This window comes from Medicago sativa, chromosome 4 (assembly GCF_051527215.1).
Source record: "Medicago sativa cultivar Bolivia chromosome 4, Bolivia_mono, whole genome shotgun sequence".
Classification (NCBI taxonomy): domain Eukaryota; kingdom Viridiplantae; phylum Streptophyta; class Magnoliopsida; order Fabales; family Fabaceae; genus Medicago; species Medicago sativa.
In genome coordinates, this window is record NC_140752.1 from 31068109 (window position 1) to 31087325 (window position 19217).

The following is a 19217-nucleotide window of genomic DNA, read 5'->3' on the forward strand; positions in this document are numbered from 1 at the left end:
CCTTGCTAGCTCATCTTTATTCCAACTCAAAGCTTCCTCTTTACCAAATAACAAACCCTAGCTTCTTGGTTCAACCAACCACTAAAATTTCTAGTCAATCCATAGTTGATTATTGCTTACTAAGTTGTTAACAATCCATGCTTGGTTCACTCTTAAATTCTTGGAAGAATTGTTCTTTCAAAGGAGAGAGATGGAATAAGCTTCATGAGAAAGAAGAAGAAATTCAACCCAAAACCAAGCTTACACAACCTTGTGGTAATATGGGAGGTAAAGGAGGAAATCTTGTCATGGAAGAAGAAGAAATTTGGAAAGATTGTTGGAGATGAGAGGAGAGAATGACATGAGGGAAGAGAAGAGAGAGAAGGAGGAGAATTCTTCCAACTAAGAGAGAGAAAAGGATAAGGGAAATGAGATATTTTCCACCAAAAACATATAAATAATCTTTTCCGTAAAATTACAATTATGCCCTTGCCTCAAGCGTGTTTAAAACGACTCCGATACTTTTCCCGCGTTATGCTGACATGTCATAAAATATTTCCATCACACTTATCTTCCATGAATTTAATTCCTCTGACACGATCGACTGGTAATATTCCGATACTGACAGGCGGGATATTACATTAGTTCTCATAACTCTCTGTACGTCGAAAGTGACTTGCAAAAGGGATGGGAGATTACCTAATTTCCATTGGCCTCCTCCTGGTGATGATTATGAATATTCTCAGACGGAGGTTTGCATCCTTTGTCGTTTTGACACAGAACTTCAAGGATGGAGAAGGCTATTTAGCTTCGACCCGTATGCTTATGGTCTTTAAGTTCATTTTGGGTTATTAAGCCACTTTTGTAATACTTGTCGAAATGCTTTGTAATGGTTTCTACAACTATCCATTTTATTTGACAATTGTATTTTTCCGAATAGTTGGCTTTAACTAATTAATTACATATTTTATATTTTCGAACTAATCTTGTTTTATTTTAACTTCTTGCAATAATGGTCTGTATTTTTTCAAATATTTCCCATTTATACGCATGAGTCGATTATCAGCAACCAACTCTTCGACCTCATAAGCGTTATTCGAAAACACCCTTAAAATTTCCATGGTCCTTCCCAACTAGGGGACCATTAGCCTAAAGCTTTTACTTTCTTGTCCATAGGTAGGATATCTTTCCACACCAAATCATCCACAACAAATGTTTTCGATTTAACTTTCTTTTTATAAGATTTGGCTACACTTTCCTTTTGCCTTGTGAGGATATCTAACGCCTTTATCCTTTCTTCGTCTAAATCGACCAATAACGATCGGTAGGAATTTCCCATTGCCTTTGGATTCTGGTCGATTGAAGACAAATTTCTACAGGTAACACAACATCATGTCCAAACGTAAGTCTAAAAGGAGTAGTATTGGTCGATTCCCTGGGGGAATTTCGACAAGCCCATAATGCTTGATCAAGAATTTTGTGCCAATTTCTTGGTTTATCACTTATATGTTTTTTTTATTAGGTGATAATAACTTTGTTGGCTGCTTCGACTTGACCATTTTCTTGAGCATAATATGGTGTCGAAGTCAACAGTTTAAATCTTGTCTGATTGGCAAATTGTACCATCTTTCGACCTATGAAAACTTGTTGGTCAATATGGTTAATAAGGTAGTGCACTAGAGGGGGATGAATAACGCTTTTGTAAAACTTTTCGAAGTTTTAACAAAAACGATTTCAACAAATTGACTATTTGGAAATTCACTTGAGCAATCACAACAATTAGCAAAAAGATAAAGTTATGCGATAATAAGATTCAATGTAGAATTGAGAGATTCACAATAAAAATCTTATTACAATCCAAAGTTAATAGTTCTTGAACAATTTGCAAAGCTTAAACAATTTCAAACCAAACCTATATGAAAATATAACAAGCTATCAACACAAATTCACAATGCATATGTTATTGATGAATTTGAATAGAATTGAAACCTATTGATCCAAGCTAAGTACTAAAACCTAATTCAAGGAATTAGATTAATTTTGATCAAAAACAACTTAGATCAACACAAGTTTCTATCCTAACAATTAGTCAATTAGCATATACAATAATCAAAAGTAAAGAGAATAAGGAAGAGAGATAATACCGATATTTTTATAGTAGTTCTCTTTTTTCGTCCTCGCTAGAGCTACGTCTACTCTTCTTGATGAAGTACACCTTCACCAAGGTCATCCACTAGTAGTAACAAAGTTGAATAAAAATGTGATTACAAGAGTTCCTTGAAACTAATCCTAGTTCTTCAACCCCTATGTAAACACTCCCCTAAACTTCAAATAATCTTTGAATTTAGTGCTCCTTGAATCTTTGAACTCTTGATTACCTGTGCATTCCTTCGAACTCTTCACTCAAGTCTACGATGCTACGTCCGGTAAACGAATCCGCTTCGATTGCAAGAACAATTAGAAAGAACCCCCCAAGCCCTTTGGAGGTGGAATGAGATTATTCAATTCACTTTGGAACCATGGTTAAGCCCAACCAACTTCCTTGAGAGAACCAACTTACAATCCCTATAAGCACCCTAGCAAATCAATGTGACTCAATGTACAAAATGATTCTAAGAAAAAGTGTTTAATCTTGAAGAATTTATGAACAAAGAGTTTTTGAGACCTAGAGAGAATAGTTGCAAATGATTCAGTGATTTTGGGGGTTATGAGGAAGTGAGTATATATAGAAAAGGAGGGAAAGTGCATATTTTCGCACAAAAACAACTAAGTGAATCAATTCATTAAATGAGTGAATCAATTCAGAAAGCAAAAGTCCAAGCCAGAAACCTATGAAGATTGATACCATTCATTGTAAATGTGAATCGATTCAAATAAACCGAGGATGAAAAATGATGCGATTCAGACTTTCATGAATCGATTCAGTGCAAGTCAGAGAGAAACAATGATACGACTCAACCAAATATGAATCAAGTCATAAGTGATACGATTCAAAATACTGTGAATCGATTCATATCTTTTTGCTTAAAGAAAACATACATGTCTCACTTATCAGTTGTGAGTTTTGATTTTACTGCACCAACCTATCTTCTTATAAGATCATAGTGATAGCCACTACTCGTGTCTAAGTTCGTCAGATTTGCCTCAATTGTTTGTCTCTTTTCTTGAGTTAGATATCATTTTTACGTTTACAAGACCATTTATGAAATCAACAAATATTGCAATGATAAGATAAACGGGTTAAGAACCTCTCCATTTATAAAAAAAAATGGAAGATGCAATTTGGAGAGAGATAAACACAAAAAATAGGTGGTGGGTCCTATCATTAAGTGGGTCCCACCATCATTAATTATATTTTACTTTTTATGTATCTTTATCTCTCTAAATGGAGGAAATGGAGAGGGAAATAAATGGAGAGAATCTTAACTTAAGATAAACTGTAAATGAAAAATGCAAGAAAAAACCTGATAACACTTTAATGATATGGTAGAAAACACTCTTTTTACTTAACTAAATGCATTAGGTTTGAATCCACCTTAAATGTTGTAGTGTTAAATATCTTAAGACAGAGATCTAACATCCATTATGGTCCTATCCTACTTGAAGGATAAGTATATACAACTGCAGGCAGATGATATTTAGTTTGACAAAATAAAAATGTAAGAAAATCACTCTTAGATTCGAATCCAACTTTAGAAATACGACAATGCTAAATTTACTAAAAAGGTTTTACCATCTAGTGTGGTCTTGTTTTATCTTGGTTTTCGGGTGTCAAACATTGATTAAGTTTGAACCTTTTTAACCTTTGATATCTCATTTTTTCTTGGGAAGGGAAAAAATAAGAAAAACCCTTGAGAATCGAGGTCCGGGAGTTGTTTTCGCTACGGGAAGGTGTTAGGCACCCATAACGACTATAGTATCCTATAGGAACCGTCTTTACTTTCTACGCGCGCGCTTTATTTTTAAATGCTATTAGGAAAGTGATATTTACACCTAAGAGTTTACTAAGTGAAGAATTGGAGGGAGAAGAAGATGTTTGGATTTTTGTTTTATTTGAATTGAAGGAATATTGTTTCCTTGCCTACGTACCCATTTAAGGGATCAAATCCGCCGTAGTTCTCTTCCAAAAATGTTTTTGTTTTTGTTGGTTGATTTTAAGTTTGAAAATGGAATTTTGAAGAATAAGAGAGAGAGGCCTCAAGGGCATAAGATTTGGGAAAATATGAGGTGGAATTAGTTATTTTGCAAAAGGAGTCTAAGTATGGTTAAAATTCATTAAGATTTTGTTTAAGAAAATGAAAGGAAAATCAATGGGATTTTGATCCCAAAGTTTATTTAGAAAATGATTTGAGTGAAGTCGTTCATATTTTTTGGAAAAGAGAATTTTTCTAAGTATCGCGATTCCTAAGCATACACCTAAACATGCATTCCCTAAGCATCCATCTAAAGTAACCATGTGATGTGTGTGCATGTGTCGGTGCTTGTGTCGGTGTACATCATTAGAGTCCATTGTCCTTTACATTGGCCTAGATACATGCTATGGTCTTGCAAGAATTTAAAAGCATAAGAAAAGTTACAAAATTCCTAGGTCTTTACATTCTAGCTTTGCATGAATTTTAAAGTGTAAGAAAGATAAAGACCAAGAATATAAGATGGAGGATGAGATGCCTTATGGAATGCATGAAACATGAAGTAAAGTGGTTAGTAGCATAGGGTATCATAGAATGGAAATTGTAAGCAAAAGAAACACTAAAAAACTTGGCAAAAAGTAATGAAACCCTTAACCTAAAAGTGGCAAGATATACCTAAAACTTATCATAATATCAAAACAAGTGTATGACCTATAATCCTTACATCATGACAATCTTTTCTAAAGGTTTTATTACATTCAATAATATGAGGATTGTAAGGATACACTCAAGTCAAGAATCATGATATGTTTTAGATATATCTGGCATTTTATTTCCACAAACACTTATTTACATGACTTGTAAAACAAGCAAACACATACAATTTATTCACATGCAGTAAAAAACACTTCAAAACAGCAAGAAATTCAGTACAAATTCCCACTTCACCAATCAATATCATGTATCATGATTAGGGATCAAGAGCATGCACTTTTTACAAGTTTTTTAATATAAAACATCACAAAAAGGCAAGAAAAGCATCACATTATTTTTTTTATCAATTTATAATATGCAAAATCATCACAAAAATACCACAAAACTAACAAGAAATATACATGAAATTTTTTTAGAGTTTTAAAGGATTTTTGACTCAAGAACATGCAAAACTTCACAAATTTTAACAAAAATAGTAAATCATTAGCAAGAAATACCACACATATTGTCCCTCAGGTTTTAACACATAACAATATCACAAAAATGTCAAGAAAATTGTCAAGAACATGTAAGAATTTTTAGGAATTATTAACAAAATTTTTGAACACATAGGGGTGCAAACAACAAGAAACAGAGATGAAAATAGAAAAAAAAAAACCAAGAACAACGCCAGAAACCCAAACTAAAGCCCAGGCCCAAGGAAAGTGGATCCTGGATCCACAGGGGATCAACAAAGGCCGTTGGATTGATCCAATTGGATCAAACCCTAGATCTAAAGGCCAGGATGCAAAGCCAAGTGAACCAGGACTGAACCAGACCGGTTCACTTGCCTATATAAGGGTTTGTAGACCGGTTCAGTTCATTCCATTCCTTCGTTTCTCTCTCTACATCTCAGATTTCTCTCCCTTCTCTCTAAACTTTCCGTCGTCTTCTCCGGCGGACTTGACCACCGCCGGCGAAGATTCCGGTGACGGAACCCTAATCTTCTCCGATCTACATGGATCTAAACCCTAAACCACTCTATTTTTCATGCTGATTTCAAATATGAACTTAGATTTGAGAAATAAACGGTGAAACTCTGTAGATCTACATTTGATTTTTCGGTTTTGAATCTTTTTCACTCTTTTTCAATCTTTTTCGAAAGAATACGTTCTGGAATTTGTCAACCTACTTCGTTTCACCATTTATTTTCAATTACGAACCTTCGATGATGATTTAGAATGAAAACGAGAAGGATTCGTGTGTTTACCTGGATTTGAATGGAGCTTTGAGTGAGAAGACGAAGAAAACCTTCTCGAATCTTCTCTAAGCTTCTGGTAAGTGCTTCGTTGTTGTTCTTCTTCTTCTTCTTCTCTGGTTCACCTCGAATTCAATCTCTCTTCTTCTCTCTTTTACCAAATCCTTCGTGATCGCAAGGAATTTGTCTTAGTAATTGACGAATTCTTGCCTGAGTTGCGAAGGTGAAGATTCGATGATGATGATTCTTCTGAGAATCTCTGAGAATCTTCTGTAAGTTCAAACTAATTTTGTGCAATAATTGTTGAGTTGAATTTATTTGTGGTGAAATTGGTATGAATTTGTGGTGGATTGATGCGGATTTGTGAGGAATTGAGGTTGAATTGAGTTCGGGAAGGTTAGGGTTTACGATTTGGGGATGAAGTTCTTCATGAACTTCATCCTGTTCTTGATGAATTCTGGAAAACGGTTACGTTTTTGATCTTGATGAAAAGAGAGAGAGGATTGGATTGTGTTTGTGATGTGGCTTGCGTTGAATGGTGATGATTCTGATTTGGACCTGAGTTGGCACTGTTTTATAGGTGCCATGTGTGATTCTGTACCAATTGGATAGTGCCACCTGGACTTGGACTTGTTTGATTCGAAACTGGACTAATTTGGAACTTGGGGCCCTTCTGCAATTCTGGAAAATTAAAGGACCAACTTGCAAAACTAAAGAAAAGACAAAAATAAACTTGATATAAAATAAGGACCATTCTGCAAAAAAACTAAAAATAAACTGGACATAAGTGTGGACTATTCTGCAATTACCAAAAAAATAAAGGACTGGACTGTAAAATTAAAAAGGACTGAAACGCAATTTTTAGAAATTTTTAGGACTAAAATGAAAATTAAAAAATAAAATTGAATTTAAAATTGGTAAATGGAAAATAACGTAAAGTGAAACGATTAAAAATAACAAAACGGACTAAAATGAACCAACGACTAAATGAGGTACTTCAAAGTAACCTCTCTCTGCCAAAATTTTGTGTGAAATGACCAAAATGCCCCCTAGGGACTAAAATGACTCAGAATGACTCAAATGCAATTTTAAAATGGTTTTTTAACAGGAAATTAAAGCAAGAGTTTATACAAACTAAATGAAAAGACTTAGAGACAAGTTTTAGGGATTAAACAGAGTTTTAACACAGGAAATGACTAAAATGCCCCTAGGGGCTAAACTGACTCAAAATGACTTCAAATGTAATTTTTGGAATGGATTTTGACATGAAATTGAAATAAAGATTTATACAACCAAATTGAAGAGACTCAGACAATTTTCAAGGACTAAAATGAGTTTGAATGCAGGAAATGACTAAAATACCATTTTTCATGAATTTTGCAAACAATATTGAAATAAAATGCAGAGAAATATGCAATTGATCAGAGACAAATTCAAATGACTTGAAATGCAAGGAAAATATTTTGGATGACTTGAAATGCAAGAAAACATAGACAAATACACAGTTGAAAAGATTTTTTTTAAAGCTAAATTGAGAGATAAAGCAGAGTAAAATGTCAGTGTAAAACAATAGCAAATTGGCAATCTTTCAAGAGTAATAGACATATATTCAAGATAGAAGAAATATTTTGAATAAGTATTTTTAGGTCCAAAATTAGGGTATAACAGGTCTTATCCGACTCAAATAAATTCATTGTGGTTTTATCCGACTCAAATAACCAATCTATACAGTTAGACGTAGATGATACATAGTTGAAAAACTAAAAATGAAAAATGTAAGAAGATAAAGTTTTATCCAACTATATAAACACACATTGTTAAATCTTTTAAGATAAAGTTTTACCATTCATTACAATCATATCCGACTCGAGATATCAGTTTATGCAATTGCATGGAGATAATATTTGGTTACAAATAAAAGGGGTAATAGTCATTTTGATCCCTAAATGTATAACGTGATATACACAATTGCATGGAGAAAATATTTGGTTAAAAATAAAAGGGTTAATAGTCAGTTTGGTTCCTTAATGTATAACAAGTAGTCACAATAGTCCCTCAATGTATCAAAATTGCAAAATAGTCTCTGATTGTATACTTTGTTAGTCGTCAAAATAGTCCATGTTACTAAAATAATCCCTCAATACTCAATAAATCTTTTCATATGTGGACTAAAATGACAATAACTAGGTACTTATAAGGACTGATATGACAATCAGTAAATATATTGAAGGACTAATATGAAAGTATTTACGAAATATTTTAATGTCACGAACTATTTTGACTAACTAAGTGCACAATTAAGAATTATTTTAAAATTTCAATAAATTGATGGATTACACTGGCTACTTGTTACACATCGATAGACTAAATTGACTATTATCCCAAAATAAAATAAAAATGAAAAGTGTAAGAAGACCAATGGGCGATAAAAGCCCTATATATATCCCAAAATTCAATTCCCCGCCAAATCCATTACACCATTTCACACACTTTCTTTCCATCTACAACAAAACGATTCATCAAAATTCACATCGATTCTTCAAAATTCCGCGTTTTGCATATAAGGAAAATCATTCAACTCATGGATTCCGCTTCTCTTCTCAATTCTTCAGATCCTGGTAATATAAATATACCCCCTTTTCTAGGGTTTTATTCATCTCTTTTTTTTTTTGTGCCTCAATCTTGCGATTTTGCTTTGGTTTTCGATTTTGCAGGTATATTAAACTTGCTTAGTGCTTTTGGGTTGTGTTGTATTGTTCTGATTTAATTGTTTTTTTTTTTGGTGTTGTTTTTTATGATTATTGAAGGTTTATTGTTTTTTAATTGAATATTCTGATACCCTTTTAAGTTTTCTCGTGATTTATGTGTTAAAGATTTGATTTTTTTGTTGTGTCATTTTTTTTTTAATTTAATGGGTAATTGTGTGTGTAGTTTTCAATGATGTTTTTCGAGTTTATTGTTAATTTTTCGAGTTTTTTTATTTGAATCTGTTGATACTCATTTATGTTTTTGAAGCATTTTTGTGTTAAAAGGTTTCAAATCTAGTGATTTTAGTGGTTTTTGGTTAGTGTTTGGATCTGAAGTCTGAGTCATTGTTTGTCTGAGGTATTATCCGATTTGGATCTTCTGTATGCCCTCACCCTCTTGTCCTTGGTTAAAAGGCGGTTTAGGGGTTGAGGAGAACAGGGCAATCGGAATTTACCTCCGTAAAACAGTGCAGCGGAATCAAGGTCGGAACATTGGTTTAGGTTTGAATCCATAGTAGTTTTTGTGATTCGATAGGATTTGACTGGAAATTTTTGTTGTCTATTCAACCATGATCTGCGTTCTAAGCAGTGAGTATTGTTATTGTCATTGTTTTTATTATTCTTCGATCTTTCGGTTTTCATGTGGTTCTATCTTAGGGTTTGAAGCCATAACAGCCTTGAACTTTTCTAGGCTTCAACTGATTATTGTTGTTATTTTGCAAATGGCTTCTTTTGGGGCTGGTTGACACTGTTTATTGATATATTGGAACCTAGGCCCAATTGTTTTAGTTTTTTTTTCTTTCACGAAGAACTTTCAGAAAACCTAATGTTAGATTTGGTTTAATGTTGAAAATCTTCAAGCATACATTGATCCGAAAGCAATCTATATCTAAAGAGACTTGTAGTTTCTCTGGGATCAAATGATTCAACTGTAAAAAATACATGATCGTGTATGCTTTGAAATTTTCAACGATATACCTGATCAACAGTAGTGGATTTGCACTATCTGAGAATTTAGGTTAATACTTTATGTTGTGATTCCGGTGAAGGAAACAATACCACTGTTAGAATTAGTACTTTTTCCCAATCAAATCACGTGTAATAGATTTGTTTGAAATTTTGTATTAATTTTGAGTTTTGCATTTTTAACTGCAGTACTGTATTTATTATGTCTATGACTTGAATGAATTGTTTATTTTTGTTTTGACGACTTTAAATTTTTCAATTCAAATTTTGCAGCAGTGATAGATTGTGGAATTAATGTGTGCTCATTAATGCCATACTGCTAGGGTTAATTACAAGATGTTAGCAATGTATTGTGATCTATAGAAAAATAGCAATTAAAAACTTCACATTTCTATGTAGATTTTTTACTTTTAATTTTTTAACTATCAGATAAAATCCTTTGGAAATCTATCTGATGTTTGCATAGAGTTAAAATTGGTTTTAGCTCCCAATATACCCCAATAAATGTGAGGTTTAATTAAATGAATTGCTATTGATTTGTCTGATTCTCAATTAACTATCAGGCATATACAAAAATTGCACTTATTTATATCTTTTAATGGGTGTTATCTTCTTTTTTTTTTCCCATTGCCCATTTCTTATCCTTTGAATTAATCACAGATTTTTTTTGGTCTTTTTTTTTTAAATTACTACTATTAATCTTATTTTTGCCATGTGAAAAATATCCGAGGAATGATATTTGTATATATATACCTGTTCTGCCTTCAGATCATCAGATGTATCCCTGTTTATTTCCTTGCTCCCATTTCTTGTGTATTTTTATTATAGATTTGATTTTGCGAGAATGTTCTATTTCCTTTCCCTTTTTGTCCTTCTATTTTGCAGGCAATGTGGATGATTATGATGCTTATAAATCCCTTATTTATATTTCACGATCTGCTCTGATGCCCTCTGTTGCCTTTACATTACTTTCCTTGGTTTCATTATCGAATATGTAATTTTTTTCTCTTATTGTTCAAAATAGGTGTTAAGGACAGCACGAGTAAAGAGGACCCTTTGTTTCGAACACCGAAGAGGAAGTTATGGCTGCTGGCAAGCAAAAGAAGCGAAGTTTGTCAGAGAGCAGTGAGCAGCCTGCTGCTCCTACTCGTAAAATGCCTAAACGATCAGCAAGTGCAGCAAGTAAAAATTTCAAGGAGAAGTCTTTTTCCAAATCTGATAAGTCTGATCTTATTAAAACAAAGAAGGATCAGGTTGTAGAAGAAGAATTTCTTGCTGTCCGCATGACTGCTGGACAGGAGGATGGCCGCCCAAATAGAAGAATTACAGACTTTATCCTTCATGATGAATCTGGTGCAGCACAACAACTTGAGATGCTTGAAATCAATGATTTGTTCATCACTGGACTTATATTGCCACTGGAAGCAAGTGCAGACAAGAAAAAAGAGCAAGGTGTCCGATGTGAAGGCTTTGGTCGAATTGAATCGTGGGATATATCTGGTTATGACGAGGGTGCTCCAGTGATATGGATTTCTACTGATATTGCTGATTACGATTGCCAGAAACCAGCTGCTAGTTACAAAAAGTATTATGATCAATTCTTTGAAAAGGCCCGTGCTTGCATTGAAGTTTACAAAAAGCTAACAAAGTCTGCTGGTGGAGACCCTGACATAAGTCTTGATGAATTACTTGCTGGCCTGGCACGGTCCATGAGTGGCAGCAAGTACTTTTCTGGAGCTGCATCTCTGAAGGAGTTCATTATTTCTCAGGGCGATTTTATTTATAAGCAGCTCATTGGTTTAGACCTGACGTTGAAGGCGAATGACAAGGGGTTCACAGAGATTCCTGCTCTTGCTGCTCTTAGAGATGAGAGCAAGAAACAAGCAAACTTTGCAAATGCACAAGTGATGCCATCAAATGCAACTTTAAGGATTGGTTCGGGAACCGGGGATGAAGAGATGAAGGATCAGATGGATTCTGTACATGAAGAAGATGAAGATGCAAAGCTAGCAAGACTGTTGCAGGAAGAAGAGTACTGGAAATCAAAAAAGCAGAGGAAAAACCCTGGATCATCCTCGTCATCTAACAAATTCTATATCAAAATTAATGAAGATGAGATAGCCAATGATTACCCTCTCCCTGCTTATTATAAAACTTCTCTTCAAGAAACAGATGAATTTATTGTTTTTGATAACGACTATGATGTGTATGACACTGAAGATCTTCCTAGAAGCATGCTGCATAACTGGGCTTTATACAACTCTGATTCTAGATTGATTTCCTTGGAACTTCTTCCTATGAAACCTTGCTCAGAAATAGATGTTACAATCTTTGGATCAGGTGTAATGACCTCAGATGATGGAAGTGGGTTCAATCTTGATACAGAGGCTGGCCAATCTTCCAGTGCTTCTGGAGAACAGGCCACCGATGGAATTCCAATTTATCTGAGTGCTATAAAAGAATGGATGATTGAATTTGGGTCGTCTATGGTTTTCATATCCATCCGAACAGATATGGCCTGGTATGGTATCTCTTCTCTAACTTAAATGCTATTTATTTTTTCTTTTCTTTTCTGTATGTTAATTTATGATAGTAATATTGGCTGTTATGTTTATACTCTAGAGCAATCTTATTTGAAATGAAATAAAATTTGAGAATTCATTTGATTACTTGAGTACACACTGTAAGTATATAATCCGTTTGTAGATAAAGCTATTGCAAGTAAATTCTGTCAACTATCATCAATGAATCTGGTCATCTTAGTGAAATATCTGTGCATATTTACACAAATCTTAGAATATTTTTGTTATAAATGTCCATACCCATACTTGTTTTCTTTCAGGTATAGACTTGGCAAACCATCAAAGCAGTACTCTCCTTGGTACGACACCGTATTGAAAACTGCAAGGATTGCTATAAGCATTATCACATTGTTGAAGGAGCAGAGCCGTGTATCACGACTTTCCTTCGGAGATGTCATCAAAAAAGTATCCGAGTTCAGTCAAGACAATAAGTCATACATTTCTTCTGATGCATTGGCTGTGGAGAGATATGTTGTTGTCCACGGACAGATAATTCTGCAACTGTTTGCAGAATTTCCAGATAAGAATATCAGGAAGTGTCCTTTTGTGGCCGGTCTTACGAGCAAAATGGAAGCGCGGCACCATACCAAATGGTTGATGAAGAAGAAGAAGAAGAAAGTGTTGCCAAGGAGTGAGCCAAATTTAAATCCCAGGGCAGCAATGGCCCCTGTTGTATCCAAAAGAAAAGCTATGCGAGCCACAACAACAAAGTTGATAAACAAAATATGGGGAGAGTATTACTCAAACCACTTGCCGGAGGATTCAAAAGAGGTAATTGCTAGTGAAGTAAAGGATGATGATGATGATGAGGCGGAGGAACAGGAACAGGAAGAGAATGAAGATGAGGATGCGGAGGTGGAGACAGTACTGTTGGAGGGAATGCAAAAGCCGCACTCAAATTCCAAACAAACTAAAGCGTTTTCTGATGAAGGAGAAATTAGATGGGAAGGGGGTCCGGAAGGGAAGACTAGTTCTGGATTGCTTCTTTATAAGCAGGCAATTATTCATGGCGAAGTTGTTTATGTTGGAATATCTGTGTCAGTTGAAGTAGATGAATCGGATGAACTTCCTGATATATACTACGTTGAATATATGTTTGAATCGAAGGGTGGGAAAAAAATGTTTCACGGTAGGATGATGCAGCATGGTTGTCAGACTGTTCTTGGCAATGCAGCTAACGAGAGGGAGGTGTTTTTGACTAATGAGTGCAGGGATTTGGGACTGCAGGATGTTAAGCATATAAATGTTGTAAGCATCCGAAAAACACCTTGGGGGCATCAACATCGAAAGGATAACATCATTGCAGATAAAATCGACAGGGAAAGAGCAGAAGAAAGGAAAAAGAAAGGACTGCCTACTGAATATTACTGTAAAAGCTTGTACTGGCCTGAAAGAGGTGCTTTCTTTAGCCTTCCGTTTGATACACTGGGTCTAGGTTCTGGTGTCTGTCAATCTTGCAAGTTACAGGAAGCCGAAGAGGAGAAGGATGTTTTCAAAGTAAATTCATCCAAATCTAGTTTTGTATTGGAGGGAACTGAATATTCTCTCAATGACTATGTTTATGTCAGTCCTTTTGAATTTGAGGAAAAAATACAGCAGGGAACTCATAAGAGTGGGAGGAACATAGGGCTGAGAGCTTATGTTATATGCCAAGTGCTTGAGATCATTGCCAATAAGGAAACAAAACAAGCTGAAATAAAATCTACAGATATCAAAGTCAGAAGGTTCTTCCGACCGGAAGATGTATCAAGTGAGAAGGCATACTGTTCTGATGTGCAAGAGGTAAAAAGTTACATACAAGTTATTATAACTTAATAATTTTTCTTTTTTTGGTACTAAGGCATTCATACTTGTTCTGAATTGACTTTGATAAGTGACCTGACCTTTGTGTGTTCATATTGTTGTTCATTGTCTCTGTGCAACTGTTTATATTGACTCAGATATCTTGATTTATGCTTTTAGGTGTATTACAGTGATGAAACATGTACAATATCTGTACAATCCATAGAAGGTAAATGTCAAGTCAGGAAAAAGATTGACGTCCTTGATGGATGTGCCCCCGGAATCTTCCATAATGTCTTTTTCTGTGAGCTCTTGTATGATCCTGCCACTGGAGCACTCAAGAAGGTAGTGTATTTTTGACCCTGTTATAACTTTACAATATGCTTGTTTATCCTCAGATAAATCTGTAAAAGCATTGGCGATTTATGTTTTATGAAGTTTTTATACTTTTTATTTTGAAGTAGTGTGGACTATTTGACTTTGTATTACTTAACCTGCTACCGATTTATATTACTTTCCGTGATTGCTCTACGGAGTGTTACACTGACGAAATCAAGGCTTAGCTTGATCTTGTTGTCTCATCTCATTGTATCTTCATTCAAAATTCTATACAAACTTCTTAATAGAGTTTGAATTTAATCCACTACTCATGTAAAATATTTTTATACCAAGTAAACAGAGAAGTGCCACATCGTAGCAGCCAAGGTTTTTTTTTTTACTTGTATTAAACGTCTGCTCTTTGAGACGGGTGTTTCCAATGTCATACATGTGTGGTTTACTGATAGTGTAAAACCCTACCCTATTAGTGGATGAAAGTCAAATCTAAATACTCAAATTTTAAACCTTGTATTCTATATTGATAGCTTTGCTGCCATTATTTTTTCAGTTAAACTTCAATCAGTTATTTCATTTAGTATAGTTTACGGTTGATTAATTTTTTAGGCTGCTGTTATTGTTGGTATTATGCGGATGGAATAGTATATCATGTTTTTGATTATTATTGCTATAATTATTAATTTCATGATGTCAATTCAACATTATGATGCAAGTATAAGGATCATATATGATTTACACTGAATAAGTATTTTATTTTTCATTTGCTTGACAGTTGCCAGCACATATCAAAATAAAATATTCTAGTGGACACACAGCTGATGCTGCAGCTAGAAAGAAAAAGGGAAAATCTAAAGAGGGAGATAGCATTTCAGAGCCTGATCTAGAAAGAATAACATCAAATGAAAAACGTTTAGCAACCTTGGACATTTTTGCAGGATGCGGTGGCTTATCAGAGGGGTTGCATCAGTCTGGTAAGTTTAACTCCACTTTTCGTTATAGAAAGAAAATCAAATATATATATATATATATATCTGTGTGTGTGTGTGTGTGTGTGTGTGTGTGTGTGCATAATGTAACTTATGTTACTGCTTTCATGCTTCAGGTGTTTCATCAACTAAATGGGCTATTGAGTATGAAGAACCAGCTGGGAATGCGTTTAAAGCTAACCATCCTGAAGCATTGGTGTTTATTAACAATTGCAATGTTATTCTTAGGTAAATGATATGAGAGAGAATATAACAGGCCACAAGGTTGAATAAAGTGACTCATAAATGATTGTAATGCAGGGCTATAATGGAGAAATGTGGAGACATAGACGATTGTATCTCAACGACAGAGGCTGCAGAGTTGTCCTCTAAACTTGATGAGAAGGATTTAAGTAATTTACCCTTGCCTGGGCAAGTTGATTTCATTAATGGAGGACCTCCATGCCAGGTTTGTGGAGCTCATGACTTTGTTTGCCTTATGCCGCTGGTGATACTTTGGTGATTAATTTATTGAATAATTTGTTTTTACAGGGTTTCTCTGGCATGAATAGATTTAACACAAGCACCTGGAGTAAAGTTCAGTGTGAGATGATACTGGCATTCTTATCCTTTGCTGATTATTTCCGGCCAAGGTATTTCCTGTTGGAGAATGTGAGGAACTTTGTGTCTTTTAATAAAGGACAGACGTTCCGTTTAACTTTGGCTTCACTTCTTGAGATGGGTTATCAGGTAATAGTTGCATAACTGTATCTTTTTTCTCAAGTTATTTCACTTTGGAGTTTAATAAAATCTTGAGGAACTAATCGATGCTGATTATTTTGTTCAAAAGGTGAGGTTCGGTATCCTTGAGGCTGGAGCTTTTGGTGTTTCACAGTCAAGAAAAAGGGCATTTATATGGGCTGCCTCTCCAGAGGACGTGCTTCCAGAGTGGCCAGAACCAATGCATGTCTTTTCTGCTCCTGAATTGAAAATCACATTGTCAGAAAATGTCCAGCATGCTGCCGTCCGCAGTACCGCAAATGGTGCTCCGTTACGTGCAATAACTGTTCGTGATACCATTGGTGAACTCCCAGCTGTAGGCAATGGAGCTTCTAGGACAAACATGGAGGTATGTAAAACAGGAACAATACATGTTATCTATCTTTATCCCCTTGAAATAGTTTGAGTTAACTCGACACTCTACTCCCTTCTTAAAAAAAATTGGAAAGAAAATAATTGTGAATTAAAGGGACACTAATGGTTATTTATAATTTTCTCCGACTCTATCCATTGAGGTAAAAGGTCAAACTCTTATACACTTGGCTTTATGCTTGCAGTACCAAAGTGATCCCGTATCATGGTTTCAAAAGAAAATTCGAGGCAATATGGCTGTGTTGACTGATCATATATCAAAGGAGATGAATGAGTTGAACTTGATTCGATGTCAGAAAATTCCCAAGAGACCAGGTTGTGATTGGCGTGATCTTCCAGATGAAAAGGTAAGCTGAAATCTTTGTGAATTTTAGCATGACATTTATTGTATGTGTTAATCTAATTAATGTTATCAAATATAATGCACAGATAAAGCTGTCAAGTGGACAACTTGTTGATTTGATACCGTGGTGCTTGCCAAACACTGCTAACAGGCATAATCAATGGAAGGGACTGTTTGGTAGGTTGGACTGGCAAGGAAACTTTCCAACTTCCATCACTGACCCTCAACCAATGGGGAAGGTTGGAATGTGCTTCCATCCTGATCAAGATAGAATTCTTACTGTTCGTGAATGTGCCCGATCTCAAGTAAGTCTGTTAGTTACTTGTCACCCTAAACGCTATCATAAGAAATGAACCCTAACCAAATTGGAAATTAACTATGGACTTAAGTAATATTAATATCTACTGGCTGTATAAATAAATTTTACAGAGACATTCAGTCACTTGTTGTATAGATATTTTTTTTTTTTTTGTAATTTAGAAAATAATAATAATAAGTGAAATCATTAGTAAGACTATTGAACTCATTTACCTATATTGTTGATTAATTTGTTATTTTCAATTTATTATGAAGAATTCTGATCATGCTATCCAAATATGCGGTTAGGAAAAAGATGTTCATAGTTTGAAAATTGTGATAGGAAATTCTCATATGATCCGGTGTCATTTTTTACTGATCATCTTTTTCATTTATAAATGCAGGGCTTCCCAGATTGCTATCAATTTTATGGTAACATCATACACAAACACAGGCAGATTGGTAATGCTGTTCCCCCTCCTCTGGCATTTGCGTTAGGGACAAAACTCAAGGAAGCAGTGGATAGTAAGAGCTCCAAGTAGAAGACTAGGGCATGCATCCTGCATAAAGCATGCTTATCATGAGCAAGGTTGTCAAACGCGCGCTCTAACACCCAAGATCGTACGATCTTGCGATATATCAAGCCACCACCGATCTGGAGCTGGTTGAAGATCGGAGTTTACGGCGGAGCGGCCGGCGCGCCGAGGAAAAGCGGCAGATCGCAGAATTGGTGCTTTTCTGCGCATCTGTGATGGTTTTTGACCTGGTTCAGAAAGCGTTGAACCAAACCGACTCGATTTTGACCCGGCATCGTCCAGCGTGTAATTGACCCGTTTCGGCTATATGTTCACATCTAATGAGTAGACATCAAGCAAATTTGCAAATACAGATGAAGGAAAGCAAATTGAAAAAGTGGTTATGGATAAAGAGTTTTGGAAAGATATCGTTATTTGTTGTCAAGGTGTTTATCCACTAATTAAATGTGAAGATTTGGAAGGAGGAACTCTGAATGAAGGAGATAATGGAGTTGCAGCTGATCAGAATGTCTTGAATGACTTATTGAATTAGTTTTTTTTTTTTTTTTTTATGATGTTTTAACTTTTAAGATGATGTTTTGTTGTTTTTCTTTTATGAAAGTTTTTAGATGATGTTTAAGACAATTCCAATGATGATTAATGAAAGTTTTTTTTTGATGAAAGGTTATTTTTCTAGTTACTTTTAATTTCTGATGAAAGGTTATTTTTTGTAGTTACTTTCATAATTCTGTCTATTATGTGGGATCTCTACGCTTTTTCTATACCCCAACGATCTTTAGTGGGATCCTGATTTTGACAACCATGATCATGAGACTTTTGAATAACTATGGATTGTGGGCACCAGTGAAAATATTTATTTTTCATTGGTGAACCTTTGGTTGATCTGCATCAAATTGACCCTTTATTTCATGCGGAGTTTATTGATTCGGTTGCAGATGTCATTGTTGATAGGGGTTGGGATATTCCTGTGGAGGTGTTGGCCGCTCCTGGGGTGGCAGCTCTGTTGGGTTCCATTGTCTTGCCTCGCACCCACCTTCCTAATTCGTTTTTTTGGCCACACTCAGCCGATGGTAAGTTAACTGCTAAACTAGCTTTCACTTTCCTGATGCCTGTTGATACTATTATTCCTTGGGCATCTATGATATGGAAGACTTGTATTCCACCCTCATTCATTTATATTTTGGCGTCTCATTCATGGTAAAATTCCCACCGACGAGAATCTTTGTACCCGGGGTTGTATTGTTGTTTCAGTCTGCAGTTTTTGGTTGAAAATTGATGAAACTTTGGAGCATTTGTTTCTTCGCTTCTCTTTTGTAGCGGATCTTTGGAACTGGCTTGGGGGAAAATTAAACCACGTTATGGACCTTACCTCCTTTCAATCGATGCTTTTGTGTATCCCTCTGCGTTGCTCTTCTCAAGTTCTTGATTTATTTGTGGCTGCTGTGGTGCAC

General features: G+C 35.1%; 1 protein-coding gene across 1 annotated transcript; it reads left to right on the forward strand.

Annotated features, from left to right (window-relative positions):
• The first annotated feature begins 8508 nt into the window (after positions 1-8508).
• On the forward strand, positions 8509-18428 carry LOC146927756 (DNA (cytosine-5)-methyltransferase 1-like). Its single transcript, XM_085700969.1, has 12 exons — positions 8509-8678; positions 10798-12294; positions 12616-14137; positions 14318-14482; positions 15246-15444; positions 15576-15687; positions 15760-15907; positions 15991-16188; positions 16289-16567; positions 16776-16937; positions 17020-17238; positions 17635-18428. Exons 2-12 carry the CDS (start codon positions 10856-10858, stop codon positions 17770-17772), a joined length of 4581 nt encoding a protein of 1526 aa, XP_085557095.1. The 5' UTR covers positions 8509-8678; positions 10798-10855; the 3' UTR covers positions 17773-18428.
• The last annotated feature ends 789 nt before the right edge of the window (positions 18429-19217 follow it).

Excerpts from the sequence above, each read along its gene's own strand:
- LOC146927756 (XM_085700969.1), top strand. The coding sequence starts at position 10,856 with ATGGCTGCTGGCAAGCAAAAGAAGCGAAGTTTGTCAGAGAGCAGTGAG. Across the intron at positions 15,688-15,759 it reads AATTGCAATGTTATTCTTAG|GGCTATAATGGAGAAATGTG; the intron begins GTAAATGATATG and ends ATTGTAATGCAG. Across the intron at positions 16,938-17,019 it reads GTGATCTTCCAGATGAAAAG|ATAAAGCTGTCAAGTGGACA; the intron begins GTAAGCTGAAAT and ends TATAATGCACAG.